Below are 17,935 nucleotides of genomic sequence, written 5' to 3' on the forward strand. Positions count from 1 at the left end.
GTGTGAGTTAAGTTAATCAATAACTTAATCTCAATTTTTTAGTGGCATCTCAGAGTTTGCAATTTAATTTGCAATTCCCCAACAGAGTTTGCAGTCCAGTCATTATTTGTATTCAGCTTGTTATCTCCCCACAAAAGAGTAGATCATCATAATTTTTTCCTTAGCAAAGTTACATGATATCTTCTGTACATTCCCTAGTAGAGTGTCCAATCATTCATTCTTGCATATAGTAATCATCATTACATTGCATATACCAAAATGTGTAACATTTCTATTGTTATGGAGCATTACACCATAAAAAAATTTAAACATGCAAATGAAGTATAATCCAGTCCAAGCCCTTCTTGTAAACCAAATTCAGTGACATATGCCATCTAGATATCCTTTGATATCCCCAATAGGTTTTCTTCCAGTTTTCCACTTTATACCTTTTGTATACCAAGTATCTTGTATTGTGGAAGTTCTAATTCTATTCCCCAACAAAGTTAAGCGAATTCTATACCTCTTGTTTCCTTAGTGGAGTATTCATTCTTCATCAGGGTTTTTATTGAGCCTATTTCTTGAGTAGAGATTGTTGGTATTATTTATCTCCCCAGTAGTGTCTTGTTCTGAGTTTTATTTCTCCAAAGAGTCGTATCTCTTTTGTACTTACCTTTTGAGATTGTCCTTCTGGTCTTTTGTAGGTCTTCGCAATATTTTTATCAGTATTTGTCTTTTGCAGTTAGAGTGCGAGAAAGAGTTGATTTATAACCTTTATTTCTTCTCAATTATTCGAACGAACCTACTTTGTGCTTGGGAGTTCATATAATTACCACTCTTGAATAATTACACATTGATCCGTCCTGAGGGATAATTTAGTTATTTTGCTTCTTGCAAGTACTCAAATCCTTCACTTACCTTTTATAAGTCGATCCCCTTATTAGCTTTTGCATAAGGGATGTGGCTTGCCTTTTGCGAGTCTTCTTAGTCTTTCGCACAAAAAAGTTACCCGTTGTTTGCTCTTTGCAGTTAGAATGTGAGCAAGAGTTGGTGTATAACCTTTCTTTCTTCCCGATTTCTTTGAACATCCATACTTTTTGTGTGGAAGTTCATATAATTGCCACTCTTGAAGAATTACACCCCGCTTTGGCCTGAGGAATTATGTAGTTCTTTTGCCTTGTGTATATAACCCAATTTCGGTTGTTACTTATCTTTTTTAGGTCTCTGATGCCTTTTGCATCGGTTTTTGTCAGCTTTCATACTTGCCTTACGCAAGTTCTCCATGCCTTTTGCATGTGATTATCTTTTTGTTACCCGTTCTTGTCTTTTGCAAATCTTTCCTACTTTTTTATGGAAAACACTTTGTCTTTTTGTCTTATCTTTCGTAAATGTTCTATGCTCTTTGCATTGGTCTTGTCAGGTTTCATACTAGCTTTACGCAAGTTCTCCATGCCTTTGGCACGAGATCATTCATTGTTGTTTCAGTTATCTGTTCTTTCCTTTTACAAACCTTCTCTACCTTTTGTATGGGAAATCCTTGTTCCTTTAGCTTACATTTTCTAAGTGTTCTCTGCCTTTAAGCTCGGAGAAATATGTTGTATTGAATTAAAGAAGACAATATAGTTTTTTGATTCCCTTGAATGTTTGAAAGAAATAAAAAAGGAACCATTGTCATTGTAGTTGTTTGTTCAGCAATCTCTTACAAAAAAAGCATATAATATTTGGCTTGAAAACAAGTAACAAGTCCTTTTCAAAGCATGATCATAGTTCATCGTCTCTTCTTTGGTCACTCAAGCTAGTACATTGGATAATTGAAAATAAATAAGTTCAAGAATTCAAGCATTTGTTCTTGAAATACAAGTTACTTCAAATGAAAGTTACCTAACCTTATGGAATTAAACAAGTTCAAAACCAAGATTCAAGTTCATCATTTTGGATCATTTATTTTGAATCAAAATCATAAGTCATCATTTATTCACATTACAAGAGATAATCAAGGAGTTCAAGGTTTCAAATTAAAGTTATATTTCAAGCTTTATCATCATTTTTTAAGCCTTTTACCAATTCAAGCATGTCCAAAATATGGTTCAACATTTCAAAATGCACCAAAATCTGTCCAAATATAATTCATTTTTTGCCAAAATTATTCCAAATGCAACAGTCTAAATCGTGCCAAAATTAATTCCAAACTTGTGCACACATCATGCCTTGTACCATTCCATTATAAATTGGCCCCACATGATGCAAAATCCTTCACAAACTTTGCACAAAACAGCTAAACACACACGCCTGCTATCACTCCAAATCCTTCCAAAATGCCAAACAAAAATTTACAAATGGGAAACAAAGAGTACTTTTTAAATTTATTTTAATTTTAATTTGTTTTTAATTGGATTCATGGGGTGGTTGAGATTATGAAGGAGAGAAAAAAATCAATATTTATTTTTTAATTAATTAAAATTTTGTGATTGGTTGTGTGTAAAACAATTTCTTAGGTATGTGTCCACCTAAGAATTTTCCAACATACTTGCTCGTGAAGTTTACACTCACGTTAGCTCATTATCCAAGCCATGTGCAATGTATTCCAACCCTAAAAAATGATCTCAAAACTTTCCATATTTCCCTTTATCTGAACTTGTCAACAAAGAGCATTTTTATTTAATAAACTTCCAAGCCTATCACAACAACCTCCTAAGTTCAACTTCGTTTCCACACCTCACTCCCAACATAAAACACTCACTATATAACCATCTCTTCCCTCCTAAATTTAATTCACTCGCCATTTTTCCAAATCTGAAACTCTTCTCTCCTCTCAATTTTCAACTTTCGAGTCCTTCATTTCTATTAATTTCAATTTCTTGGATATTTCTTAATAACTTCTTTATGCATTAGTTTGGATCTGAAGATACCAAATCATGCTATCCAACTTAATCTTTTTCATTGACCAGTTGGACTTGGATCAAAAGTTGCAGCAAGATTCAAGTAAATCTAAGCATAGCAACACGTTCCTGAAGCATCAAGTAAGCTTCTCCTATCATTTTCTCATTTGTTTAGTGGCTTTGAAGGTGCATCAGACATACTCTAATATTTAGGTTTTTTGGAACTTCGGTCTCTCACATCTGAGCATCATTCTCATAGTTTCTTGTTACAAATTGCTTTCTGGATATTACATGAGCTGAAGCCCTAAGAAATTAGGCATTGATTGTGCTTATCTATTATTTAATTTTGATTTTAGTCATTTAGGGTTTATGTGATTTTGTTTCAATTGATTGTGTTGCAGTGTGTTTCAGGGTGGTCTGATTTTATTTTCGAACTCAGCGTGCAATTTCATTTTGAATGATGTAATCGTTTTTTAAATTCTGGAGGTTGCACCATTATTTCTATCTCCAGCACAGTGGTGAAGTCATCGTAGAAGAAGGAAAAAAGAGAAGGTCGTTACTACCATATTTTTTATTTGAAAATTTGAGGTGTCAGCCTCTTATTGGTTCCTTCTCTTATTTTGATTTTTTATTTTAAATTCTGATTCTATTTTGTTTCGATTTTAAAAAAAATGAAAATGAAATAATAATATTGTATTTGGATCAATTTTGTTGGGCTTATCACATGGACATGCTACATACACCTCACTTCAAAAGTTTAGAAATGTATAGAAAAAAAGCATTTGAATGAGGACTTTAGCTTGTAAATAAGCGTAGCCTTTTTGAAGGTTTTTGATAAAAGGACAAAAATAAATTTAAACCAGAGCAAGCAATTAGGGGATAATTACCCCTATTAAAAAGGTTCTTTTAGCCTTTCAGGGCAATCCATACCATTAGAGGGCAGGAAGTCCTTTTATTGGAGGTTGAAGGGTCATCGAGATATCGTTCGCCATAAAATTGTCCCTACCATGTAGAGGTAAGTAGTCTTTAGGGAAGGATATAATAGTCATTAAGTTTTTAGGCATCATGCGAGGACACCTTAGCAACTGGGACAATCATCATGTTTTACCGAGGCAACTTCGAGGGACAAAATTGATGATATCAATGAATAAGGCAACCTTTGATTTAGGTATCCTCGGAATCGAGGGACTTGACTATTTTAACAATTTAAATGCAACAGGCAACAATAAGGCAACATGCAGCAGTATAAGGCAATAAGAGGCGTTACCTTTAAAGGTGTGTGGGTGCACAATCACGTGGTTCAATTCAGTGGTATTTATCTTATAAATTAGTTATTCTAAATCAATTCAGGGTTGCACTCCCTAGAATTACTAACCACGCAGTTAATCATACAGAAAATAAAGCAGCAAAATTAAACCCTAATTACTATTACAACCTCGGAGCAGTTACATAATAAGGCAAAAAGGTTTGTGGGCAAACCACAAAAAAAAGAAATAATTAAAGTAGATGATAAGTTTAGGGTTACCAAAGGTTTGAGCTTTAATCGATCTGGTTAACCCTGAAAATTAGGCACGAAGAAGAGAAATGTTAGTGCATTAAAGATCGACAACAATTATAATGTAACATATCAAAAATTAAAATTGTAATAATTTAGGCAAACAAATAAACAGGCAAGACAAAAGGCAAACCCTGAATGAGCCAAAAGTTAACCATGGTTAATAGAATAAAACCTTAAATTAATTAATTATTGGTTTTCAACCTAATTAATGAAATCGGCAAAAACTAGGTTTCGATTAAATTATCTAACCTTAACTATTAATCTAACCAATTAAATTTAGAAAATATTATAATAATTAAATTAATTAATTGATTTAAATTATTAATTCAAATAAACATATTTTAGATTATTATTAACAAAATAATTTCAATTATTATTCTAAATTAACAAGTTAATTTAAATTAATACTTTAATTATTTAAATTAAATTAAAATAATTATCAAAATATTTTATCATGTTTTTAAAATAAAAGTTACATAAAAGAATTAATTTTTAAAAGAATTTGTATTAAAAGAAAAACAAGAAAACAATAAAATAAAAAAAGGAATAAATAAAAAATATAAAAAAAAATTAGAAAACTTAGCGTAATAATCTGGTGAAGTGAGGATCCAGAAGTCCACCGTGAGGTCGCGCGTTCACGTGCGTTGGATCAGCAACGAGTGCAATCTTGCGGCCAGCTCACGAAGCCACATCGTAGTCGCGCATGAGACGAAGGCACCGGATATGTGGGTTTTCGAACAAAAAACGCGCGCGCTCTGCTTTTTGAACCGAACCAGTAGGATGCTTCCACCTAGTCATCTTCTTCGTTGGCCTCCTCAGACTTTTTAGCTACAAAACTCCTGTGAATTTGCTACCAAGAAAGTTGTAGCGAATCCCATGCTCATGGCACCTGCGTGAAATCAAACCGAAACAAGAACAAAGCGACCCAGATCGACTCTATACGATCCTACGAACTCAATGGAACCATCAATTTATCCTGGAAATGTCTCTATATAAGAATCCCCAATCTGAAAACTATGAACCCTAGTTATGGCCGTTCTTGATACAAGCGACTAAACAGCAATTATACTACCCAGAAACCTTCACAGGATCATACTAAACATGAATACGCAATCAAAATTTATTTATAATGCATGAATGTATGAAATCGAGTTTAAAAAGAGAAGAGCAAACCGTGAGTGAATGAGGAACAATTCTGGACGTGTTGATTGAATGTGATGATTGGTATAGCTCTGGAATCATTCAAGGAACGTGTACCAATTCTCAGAATGCTTTAAATCCGCCCAATCTTCAAAATCGTACTTGGCTTGTTCTTGAAAATTTGGAAGCTCCAAGGTGTTCTTTGAGGCAGAGAATTCGTCCCCTAATGCTTTGGACTGCTTGTATATTTATATTAGATGGAACTAGGTCAATAAAACAGAATCAAATCCTCCTTGAATCAAGATTGGAACTTTTAGAAATTTGATATGTGAAACTTTCTAATTATGGTCAATTTCAATCCAATCTTGCCAATACTTGATTTGCACGAATTTGTATCAATTTGGAGTGTGAATGGTGATTGGATTTGATTAGAATTATGATCCAAGTTAAATCTTTGAATTTTTTCTTGATTTATTTGAATTTAATCACTTTTTAAATGAATATAAATCCATAATAAATCAAATGAATCAAATAAATTCGTGTCAATTGGTTTTTGGGCTCTACATATCATGAGGATGAAGATTGGATCTCAAGAATATGGGCCTATTTGCAAAGAAATTCATTTTGAGGCCTTTTCTTTCACATTTTTCTTCTCAAAATTGTCCAACTTTGACAAGGCATATCTCCCTCAATATTTAAGATATGGAGGAGTTCTAGGAATTTTTGGAAACCTCAAGATGTCCTCTACAAGCCAATTTGGAAGTTTTTTTCCATTTGAGGATTTTATCTTGATGATATGAGCTTTGACAAAAAACTACTTTTGGTTGACTTTCAAAAAAGACCTATAATATTTTGATCCATATATCTCAAATGAAGCATTTTTAGACTTGGCTTGTGAGAGACAAAATTGTAGAGAATTCAATTTCCTTCAAATTGAGCTTTGGATGGGAAATTTATGATGTTCCATGTGAAAGTTATGATTGGTCAAAGTTTAGTTGACTTTAGGTAAGAAAACCCTAATTTAGAAACTTTAGGTTTTGTTGATTTGTGAACTTTTCTTGATGAATCATGATAAATCCTTGATTAAATGATGAATGATACTTCAAAATAAGGTTGTTGACAAAAAATCAGGAGTTTTGACTGTACTTTGACCATAGTTGACTTTTAGGTCAAACTAGTCGACTGTTGACCATTTGAACTGTTGACTGAGCAATCTTAGGAATCATGGCTTGAAACTTGAGGTGAGGATCCTTTGAATCATATGAGAGTCCCTGGAGTCCATTTGAGGCATCAAAAGCTGGTCTTATCAAAACCCTAATTGGAGAGTTGTTGTTTAGGAGAGTGCGCATTCAGTCAAGTCTCGAGCCTTTGATATTCAAATGAGCTTGAGTACAAAAATGTGATGGGCAAATTTTGGGGTATGACAGTCTTCTAACACCATACTAGAGCTAGTGGCACAGGACTGACCTAAAAGCAGGATGGAGAGACTCAGAATATTACACTGATAGCAAACATATGATTAGTAGTCATGAAGGTATAAAAAATGAGGTCATTGCCTTTAAACATTATATACTTGTTTTGCTTCATTTCAACTGTTAACCCTTTTTCCGAAAGTTTCCCCATACTAAATAAATTATTTTTCAGCTCAGCCACATAAAATACATCATTTAGAAAATCGAAAATGGCTGAATTCATTTATCAAAAGTTTAACCATGCCTTTTCCACTAACATATAAAGCATAATTATTCCTAAATTTCGGTTCTTCTAAAAAACTTTCATCAATGGAGGACAACTAATCCTTTTTTCCTGTCATGTGGTTGTTACAACCTAAATCGACAAGACACGTGTCTTGTGTATATGATTTTCCACCTGATGGAAGTTGTGCCATGAGTAACAATGTTTCCTCATTGGTCTCAACATAGTTTGCAATGTTGTCTTGTGGTTTCTTTAGGCATTCACTTTGAAAATGTTCAAACTCATAATAAAAATAACATTCCACTACTTACTTATTTACTCATTGTCTATCTCATCTACCTTTTCCTCGAGCAAATCCACTCTCAAAACCACCTCTTCCACGACCACAACCAGTATTTGTCTCATCTCAAGTTACTTTCAAAATTTGCTCTTCATGTTAATTATGCCCATTCATTTATTGTCTATGTACCAACAAGCTACTTTGGAGTTCATCTACAATCATGGAATCCAAAACATGAGATTCTTTTATATAACACACTACATAATCATACATGGAGGTGATTGAGTGAAGAATTTTTTCGACAACGGTAAGATCTGACATTTGTTCAGCGTATATTCGCATATGCAATAGTGAGAGTTCGAGCAAAATAGTCATTAATAAATTATCCATTCTTCATATGTAAAATCTCCCGATCGCGTCGTAGGGCTTGAAGTTGTGCTCGCTTCACTCTAGCAATGCCTTGGTATTTCTGTTTTAAGGAATCCAAGATCTCTTTGGACGTCTCCTTCTTTAAAATTGTTTCAAGCACATATCAATCGATTGCTTGAAAGAGATAATTCTCTACCTTCAAATCTTTTATCTTAAGCTCGTTCACTATTTTCTACTCGTTCTCCATTAATACAACACCATCAACATGTTTAGGAATCCCTTGATCTATAAGATTCCAATACTCCTTTGACCTTAAAAAAAATTCTCCATGAGCAGTACCCAAAAATCATAATGCATAGTGGTGGAGTCAGAAATTTTATACAGTCTGGGCAAAAACTTTACATCATTAATTATTCATATGTTTTAATTTTCACATCCTATTTTTACTAATTTTGCTCCTAATTTTACTCCTGATTTTGTCTCAAAATTGACTATTAAATTGGGGAGAATACAAAGAAAATAGGAGTTGAGCCTGGGCGCCTGCCCGGGCTAACTGGGCCTTGGCTCCGCCCCTAATAATGCGTACTCAATTTTGGAATTGCAAGTTGCACGAAGTTGCCATATGTGGTTGTAGCCATGATTGAAGTCTCTTGCTTCTCTTTAATAGCTACACACCTAGCTCTAATGTCAGATGTTAACAAAAAAAAAAAAGACGGTGTTTTTTTGCGTTCTCTATTAGAAACTGAAAGACAAATTTATAGACTTAGTAATACAAGTGACTATCTAAAAAATAGGAAACAAAATAAGAATTGAAAGCAACAACAATTAATTAAAAAACAAACAATATAAATAATTCTAAATTCAAAAATTGAGTTATTCAACCACTTATTTTGTTAATGCACTTAAATAGTAATTTTGACCATTTATATTTTCTTTCACTTTCATTTATATCAAACAATAAATAAAATATTGGGTTGGTAATTATTTTCCTTCAAAAATTATTTCTCACATCTCTTTATAGTTTAGACTAAAAACATTAGTGTAGTTATTATATACCAATTTTGGAAGTAAAATAATTAAAAGTTTGAGTAGCTAACACAATACGTTTCCTTGATCTAGCGGTTAGGATATTGTCCTAAAAATTTAGTAACCCAAGATCAAGTCTCGGTTCAACTCTGGTTCAACTTTTCTTTTACTCTTAACAGTAGTAACAGAATTAAAACCTTTTCATTTCTTGAATAACTAACTTTTTTTCGCTTTCCCCCCCAAAAAAACTTGCTTTCTTTGATTCTTGCATCAACAATGGAAGCTGAAACTCAACGTAAAGTTGAAGAAACGGCGGCGATGGAAGTTGACACTCAACGTAAAGTTTCAGAAACGGCGGCGATGGAAGTTGACACTCAACGTAAAGTTTCAGAAACGGCGGCGATGGAAGTTGACACTCAACGTAAAGTTTCAGAAACGGCGGCGATGGAAGTTGACACTCAACGTAAAGTTTCAGAAACGGCGGCGATGGAAGTTGACACTCAACGTAAAGTTTCAGAAACGGTGGTGAGCGCTGACACTCATCGTAAAGTTTCAGAAACGGTAGTGAGCGCTGACACTCATCGTAAAGTTTCAGAAACGGTGATGGATATACTCACAAAATGCAACACTGAAGTAGCGACTGAGTTCACCGTCCTAGATGCCGCTTCCAAACGACTCGACCTTTCCGACTCACGCTGCAGGCAATTCGTCAAAAACACCGTCCACTCTTACCTTAACCCCATCGCCACCCACAAGAAACCGGTACCGGAAGAACTTGAGATACACAATGACGACGACTCTGAAGCTGTTATTTGTCAGGTGAATCAAATGTTATTGATTGCATGCTTTATTAGGGTTTAATTATTTAATTTTTAAGGGTTTGATTGATTTTGAGTTAAAAGTTTTGTTGGATTTTTTTAATGTTTGATGTTACTTTTCTAGTCACTGATCTTGATAGATGTTGCTTTCTTGATTTGTAGCTATCAACCAACAGCAAGGTGACTGTTGGAAATTTGAAAGGGATGCCATTGGTGTCAATTAGGGAGTACGATCTAAAAGAAGGAAAACTGCTTCCCACTGTTGAAGGTCATTGATTCATATATATGGTTATAATGCTTGTTTTATTCTCATCGATCTGTTTTCCTTTAATTGTTTTCTGCGTTTATGGATTTTGCTCTCAACAAGTATGGCTTATGAAGTTATAAGTATATATAAAAGTGATGAGTTTATGAAAAGATAGCTTCACTGTAATATGAAAGTCTCCGTTGTTTCTTGCTTGTTGCTTAGCTTTTTGTTGAAGTTGGGTTTGTCTCTCTGAAAGGTGTGATTAGGTGAAAGAAAAGAAGTTTTATTTGTTTGTTTCTTACTACTGATTTCAGGGATAAGTTTCACTCCTGAACAATGGTCAACCTTCAAGAATAATATTCCTGCCATAGAGGAAGCTATCAAAGAGTTGGAAAGAAGGCCAGGGTGAGTATTCAATTTTGACTGCTGAGCTTCGAGAATACATGAATCGTGAAATTTTCTTAGTTCAGAATAATATTAATCACACAAGTGTCAAAATATGGTTGAGGTATCCACAAATATGTAGAACAACTGCCTAATTTTATCTATGATACTCAATGTTGTATTTTAGTTGGAGAAATTTTTGCACTTTTTTGCTTAAAACAATATATGTTGCTAACCATTTAATTCTGCACATATTCATACACTGGTTATAACCTGGAGCATGTAATCAAAATAATGCAGATCAGGGCATAGTGGCTGGAAATATGCTGAAGTTTCAAGTTCAGCTGCTGATGTTCCTGTTGAGCCCGCCTCTATTAAGCATGTGCCCATTGAGCTTGTCCCTATTGAGATCGTCCGTTTTGATGGGAAGAATTACCAAGTTTGGGCTGAACAAATAGAATTACTCTTGAAACAGCTGAAGATTAATCATGTGCTTACCGATGCTTGTGCTAGAAAAATATCTAAAGCCAAAGCTACTGAAAAGAGATGGGTAAATGATGATGATTCAACGTGTCGTCGCAACATCTTGTGTCATTTGTCTGATAGTCTATTCAATAAGTATGCTAATGGAAAAATGAGTGCTAAGGAGTTATGGGAAGAGTTGAAACGCGTTTATTTGACTGAGGAATATGGAACCAAGACATCTCTGATGAAAAAGTATATTGAATTTCAAATGGTTGATGAAAAAGCAGTTGCTGATCAAATTCAAGAACTTAATGACATTGCAGACTCTATTGTTGCTGCTGGAATGCAAATGGATGAGAACTTCCGTGTCAGTGTCATCATTTCAAAGCTTCCACTATCATGGAAAAACGTTTGCATCAAGTTAATGTGCGAGGAGCAACTACCTTTTAGGATGTTAATGAAGCACATTACAATAGAGGAAGAATCTCGCAATGGAGTCAAACAAGTTGTTCAACCAGATAGTCAAGGAGGAAACATATGGGCTGACATTAAGCAGTCGCAAGGTTTTAGAAAGTACCTGCCTAATGTCTGCCATATTTGTGGTGAAAAAGGGCATACTTATAGAAAATGTGCTAAATTACCAAGGTTTGATGGGAAGAAGAAATACCATCTTTGGGCTGAACAGATGGAATTACTCTTGAAACAGATGAACATCATTTATGTTCTTACCGAACCATGTCCAACTGCTACATTAGTGAAAAACGATGCTAGTGCTGGAGAAAATTCTAAAGCCAAAGCTGCTGAAAAGAAATGGGTAAATGATGATTTAATGTGTCGTTGCTACATCTTGGGCCATTTATCTGATAGTCTATTCAATAAGTATGCAAATAGAAAAATGAGAGCTAAGGAGTTATGGGAAGAGTTGAAATATGTGTATTTCACCGAGGAATATGGAACCAAAAGATCTCTTGTGAAAAAGTATATTGAATTTCAAATGGTTGATGAAAAAGCAGTTGCTGGTCAAATTCAAGAACTTAATGACATTGCAGACTCTATTGTTGCTGCTGGAATGCAAATAGATGAGAACTTCCAAGTCAGTGTCATCGTTTCAAAGCTTCCACTATCATGGAAAGACTTGTGCATCAAGTTAAAGAGCCAGGAGTATATACCTTTGAAGATGTTAATGGATTGCATAAAAATGGAGGAAAAATCTCGCAATGGAGTCAAGCAAGATGGTGAACTCCATCTGAAAATGTAAGATTGCACCATGCCAATAAAGGAGGAATCAAGGGAAGCTGACATGAAGTCGCCGCCAGGTTTTCCAAGGAAGTTTGATCCAAAAACTATAATTACCAAGGAAGTCTCCAAAGTCTGAATGCTCCACTTTTCTCCAGCATCTTATTTCTTTCTCTAGTCTAAATCCCCTATAACAGTTACAGAATAGTTAATGCACATATAACAGGGTAGTTAAACAATCTGTAGTGGCAAAATAATATTTGATATGCTAATACACAAGTTTAAACATGCAATTAAGCATTTCTCAGCATCCACTTAGTGAGTTTTTCGTAAATCTCTAAAATAAAATAAAAGCAATTTACTTATATTATTATTTCTGTCCTAAATTATAAAGTATATGTCTAACATTTAAGTATTCATGTCTAACATTTCTCTCTCCCTTCCCTTTTTCATTTCAACACAATTACATAACTCTTTTTCTTCTTTTAACATAAACCTTACAAACTACCAAGCCTGACTCAGACAAGGGGCACGACATGGACACTTCCAACAAATCCCACCCTCTAATAATGGAGATTGGAACTCAAGATTTGAAGACAAACAACTTCACTGTTAGACCAAAGTTATAAGTTGTTTCTTTTATTTTTAATTTTCTCTTTACTGCCACGTGTCCTTATATTATTTGTTGGGGTTTAATTTTGAAATAGTCAAAGAGGCTTAACTGTTGTTATAACAGTTAAAAGAAAACATGACGTGATCTCTTTTTTAAAAGTTTTTGATTCATTCTTATTCTTATTATTAATTAATTAATTTAGGTTTAAATTGAATATTAATTTTAAAATAAATTTCAGGCCCATGTATTTATCTAAATACTTAGCATCCAATTCTCTACCCTTTTACTAATATACACCACACACCTCATTCTAGACCTCTACAAATTTATAATTAGTTTTATTTAGTCCACCTAATAAATTTATTTTCTTTCAATTATTATTCCCTAAAAAATACAAAAATATAAAAATATAAAAAATCTAATTAATTCAATATTTTTACAAATAATATGAGATACAACCTCGAGTAATTAAATTGTTGGTTCAACGCCTTACCAATTAATTATTCAATTTCAAAACATTTAAAATTCATTCAACACATCAAATCAATTTATTCGCCCTGCGCGACTTAATTCCAATAAAAATCAACTTTTTGTCAACAAATCGATTTCTTCGCCCGCATGATTTAATCTAATAAATATCAACTCTTTATCAATCAAATCAATATTAAAACAACTAACCAATCTAAAAAACATTTTTCACTAACATAATCAAAACTCAAAACTTTTTTAACAAAGGATTGTCAAGTTGCTTTCAAATCGAATACAAAACTTCGCCTACCATCACTCAACTTTTAAACTCAGGCTGGTTCGGATCATTCGAAAGAAACTTAGCACGATCTTATAAAAGACACAAACCAAACATACTTTGAACTACGAAGGACTCTGATTTCTTCTTAAGAATATACGTAGGCACACGGTTAAAAAACCAAGGCGAGTCCACAAACTTAAAAAATGTGTTTTTCCCTTGTTTGTTTCTTTTCTTACATTTGATAATAAATAAATAAATAGTCCCTATAAGTCCTAGGTCTAAAAAGGATCACTTGAGTACAAGAGAGGTAAATGGTGCCTAACACCTTCCTTTATCTAATCAACTCGCGAACCTTGTAATCTCTAAACCATTAGGGTTTTTCTGTTCCTTTCCCGTCCTTAAGACAAATAAGTAATGGTGGCAACTCTTTTCTCTTTGTTTTATTAGTTTTAGTTTGAAACTTTTGAGGGTTTTATTCGCTCTTTTCATATTCTTTTGGAAACAATAAATATCGATGGCGACTCTTGCTTTATTTATGAGGTAAGTAAATCAATAGTTTAATCTCTGATTTTTCCGCCACAATAATGTGTAACCTAAATATTTTTTATTTAAAGCTATATGAAAGTTTTCGGTAACCTTCTCACATTTTTACACTTAAAATATATCATGTTTCCATTTTAATAAGGCTCAAGATATATCTCTTACGGTTAAATTTTAACAAATATTTTTACATTATGACTTTCAAGTTTCAAAAGTGACGTATCAATTAAAAACAAACACATTAAAAATTTTAAATGAACGGATGTGAGAAGGGCAGCAAAACGATTTGAACTTGAAATATAAGGACAAATCTTATGAATAAAATAAAATAGGAGGCAAATATTTTAAGTAACCTCAATATGTACATTAGATATTTATTTATATCTTTCAATGAATTTATTGATAAATAAAGTAATAGAAGAAAGTTATTTTAAGAGCTAAAATATGAATTTAACATTACAAATAAAATAATGAAATTTAAGAAAAATAATAAGTTAAGTCTTCTAAATAATATATTTTCTTATTAAATTGTTAAATTCTAAAAAAGTTTTTAAAAATAATTTAACATATCAAAGATAGCAATGGTTATATTTTTGAAAGAAAAGAAAAAAAATAGTGTTAGGGGTGTTCGTGGTTTAAGAACTGCATTGAACGAATCAAATTAATAGTTCAGTTTAGTTTTTGAAAACCACTTTAATAAAAAATTAATTAATTGTTAAAACAATTTCAATTCAATTTTAAACTGGTTTTGAAATTTTTTATTTCAAAAATATATATTCTTTTGTAATCGAACTTTTTTTATTTCAAAAATATTTATGATGTTTTTAAAAACAATTAGTTAAATAGTTTAAACTGGTTTTTAACTTAAATTTGGTTAATTAGATGTTTATATTACGTGGTTCAGTTTATTAACCATTTAAATGGTTCAAATTTTCCGTGGTTCAATGCAATTCAATTGGTTCAGTTAACTAAATTTTTACACACCCATAGTGAAAATGATAAAATTTATCATTTCAAATATAATACTACTTCCTTTGGTTTTTATAATAGGCAAAACAATATTATTATTCAATGAATAACCACTAGTCTAATCTATATATTAAAGATACTTTGAACTAAATAATTTTGTTTGTAAAATAAACTATTATATTTAAAAACATAAAGTGCATAAAAACTAGTTACCTTAAAAATATATACTCGTGTGTAATATTTCTCGCATTATCTTGAAGATATTTACTTAAATTATGTTAAATGTTTTTTATGATTAAACGTGTTTTTAAAAATTCGTAGATTAGAATGGTAGATTTATCTTGCTTATTAATTTTGGATATTGGAATAGTAGACTATAAGAATAATTGTAAGGATAAAAAAATCCTTATAATATGGTTAATTGAGCATAAATCTATATACAATATCTTTGCTTCTCATAATTTGATTATGTAAACCATATTTTTGTCCGCAGGTCATAGTTATATCATTTCCTATACTCTTAGTTGGTGTCTAAGAATGTCTAGTATTTACTTGTGTAATATATATTTGGTGAAAGAGCGTGAATTTGTTAAAGAAATTGAATAATTACTTTTTATTTTATTTAATAGTAAGGAAATCGTTAATTTCAATTGTTGATGAACATGGTTCTATGTGATTAAGCGTTAGTTATAGTGTTTAGGATTTTAGAATAAAAGGGTGATAACTGATAAATCTAAAGGAAAAAAACTTCAAAAAACAAATTAAAACGGGCTATAAATTTAAGACAAAGAACTAATAATATAAATTTTATTAAGTTTGTTATTTCTTTTCAGTTGAGAAAAACTTGGTGAAACCATTGTTTTGAATATAGATTGTCACGTAAAATTGGATAAGTTAGTCATATCGTTATTGTTATATTCACACAAAATGCATATATAGTTAAAGGAATACAATTACAGATAATAATAAATATAATTTATCAACCAATCTTATTAACGGAATTATTACATAAGTGATTAAAATTACTTAAACATAAAATGATTGGTTTAAATAAACAAGGAGTTGTAACAATTTACGGCTTTATATCACTGGGCGGAGTCTCCTTGCAACATGGGGGCTTTCTGCAGGCAACTGACATGCAGGTTGAAGGAGTTACACAACAAGGAACTAAACCTTGGACATGACCAACTAAAGCCATCACAACGGCAAGAAGTAATACCACACATTTAAAGAACATTTTCAGTGGAGTTTCCATAGTAACAAAGTTTTGCTTGCACCAAAATTAAAATAAATATTTTTATTGTGAGTGATATGTTAATCACATAGTATGTACTTATTTATAGGCAAATATACTTTATTTAAATATCATATTAATTGATATATTTAATATAAATTTCTAATGAGATTTAATGGTGAAAAGATTTTTTGTTAATCATCAATTTGTTGATTAGGCAATAAACTATTATTTTTAATAAATTTCAGTCAAACGTTATATTGAATATATTATTACATGATCCAAAATTATGAATATAATATTTCATTAATATTATATGATATAATCTTATTTTATTAAGACTTTTAGTAAGATCTTAAAAAATAAATTTTCTAAATCTAGTATAAAATTTTATTTCAAATACTTTTAAAACCTCAACTCATTGAACATAAATAGTATGATAAAAAGTAGGCTTAATTTGAATTTTTCTCCCCCATTTTACTACATTTATGAAATTACTCAAATCTTTATAACTTAAAAAAAAAATTATCTACTCACTTTTTAACGTTGAAAAAGTTGACGAAGTGTATAATTTTCTAAGTGATGTGTAGCTTAAATATTTTTTGTTTAAAGTTACACGAAGATTTCTAGTACCTTTCTCACATTTTTGCACTGAAAATATATTATGTTTCCATTTTAATGACGCTCAAATTATATCTTTTACGTTTAAATTTCAATAAATGTTCTTACATTATGACTTTCAAGTTTCAAAAGTGTCTTTCAAGTTTCAAAAGCGACATAACAAATTAAAAACAAAGACATTATAATTTTTAAATGAATGAATGTGAGAAGGGCAATAAAACAAGTTGAACTTGAAATATAGGAAGAAAATCTTATGAATGAAATAAAATAGGAGGGCAAAAACTTTAAGTATCTTGTACCTTAGATATTTATTTATATCTTTCAATAAATTTTATTGATAAATAAAAAAACTGTTATTTCAAGAAAAAAATATGAATTTAATATTACAAATAAAATAATGAAATTTAAGAAAAATAATAAATTAAGTCTTCTAAATAATATATTTTCTTATTAAATTGTTAAGGTCTAAGAAAGTTTTTGAAAATAATTATATTGCTCATTTATCTATACCAATGGTTATATTTCTGAAAGAAAAGAGAAAAAAAAAGTAAATTATACGTGAATAAAAAATGAATAAAATAGTGTTACAAAAATTAAAAAAAAAATTTAAAAAAAAACCTCAATTATTTCATAAAATAATCTTGTAAAATAACTTTACTACTTGAACATCGTAGTTACAATAATAAAATTTATCATTTTAAAAATAATTAGAGAGTGATATGTTTTAAATGGAAGAGAGATAACATTTGTTAAGAATAAAATGTTAGGTTTATAGGGCATGATGAAACTGGGTCAAGGACGAGGAGGCCTGATGTAGCTTATAGATGCACAAAGTGTGACAAATTTGGCCACAACTCAAGGAAGTGTTACAAAAAGTTTATGTGCATTCTGATTATTTACAAACTGTTTGTATTCTCATTGTGTGCAGAGGAAAACACCAAGGACCAAGACTGCTGAAGGGGTGTCTAACACAACTGCTACTGAAGAGTTGTCTAACACAATTGCTGTCGAAATTGTGCATGATATAAATGATCCAGATTTAGAAGCATTGCTTGAAGAGATGGTGTCAGCTTTTGAAGACCAACAATCCCAAGAACTAGAATCTTAAGTGTGCAATCCCACACCTGATGCTGC

General features: G+C 31.6%; 1 protein-coding gene across 1 annotated transcript; it reads left to right on the forward strand.

Annotated features, from left to right (window-relative positions):
* The first annotated feature begins 9,038 nt into the window (after positions 1-9,038).
* Positions 9,039-12,532, forward strand: LOC131617507 (uncharacterized). The gene is made up of 4 exons (XM_058888787.1): positions 9,039-9,745; positions 9,907-10,012; positions 10,306-10,396; positions 10,676-12,532. Exons 1-4 carry the CDS (start codon positions 9,203-9,205, stop codon positions 12,096-12,098), a joined length of 2,163 nt encoding a protein of 720 aa, XP_058744770.1. The 5' UTR covers positions 9,039-9,202; the 3' UTR covers positions 12,099-12,532.
* Positions 12,533-17,935: the final 5,403 nt, after the last annotated feature.

The sequence above is a fragment of the Vicia villosa genome, linkage group LG7, assembly GCF_029867415.1.
Source record: "Vicia villosa cultivar HV-30 ecotype Madison, WI linkage group LG7, Vvil1.0, whole genome shotgun sequence".
Classification (NCBI taxonomy): domain Eukaryota; kingdom Viridiplantae; phylum Streptophyta; class Magnoliopsida; order Fabales; family Fabaceae; genus Vicia; species Vicia villosa.

Excerpts from the sequence above, each read along its gene's own strand:
- LOC131617507 (XM_058888787.1), top strand. The coding sequence starts at position 9,203 with ATGGAAGCTGAAACTCAACGTAAAGTTGAAGAAACGGCGGCGATGGAA. Across the intron at positions 9,746-9,906 it reads CTGAAGCTGTTATTTGTCAG|CTATCAACCAACAGCAAGGT; the intron begins GTGAATCAAATG and ends CTTGATTTGTAG. Across the intron at positions 10,013-10,305 it reads ACTGCTTCCCACTGTTGAAG|GGATAAGTTTCACTCCTGAA; the intron begins GTCATTGATTCA and ends TACTGATTTCAG.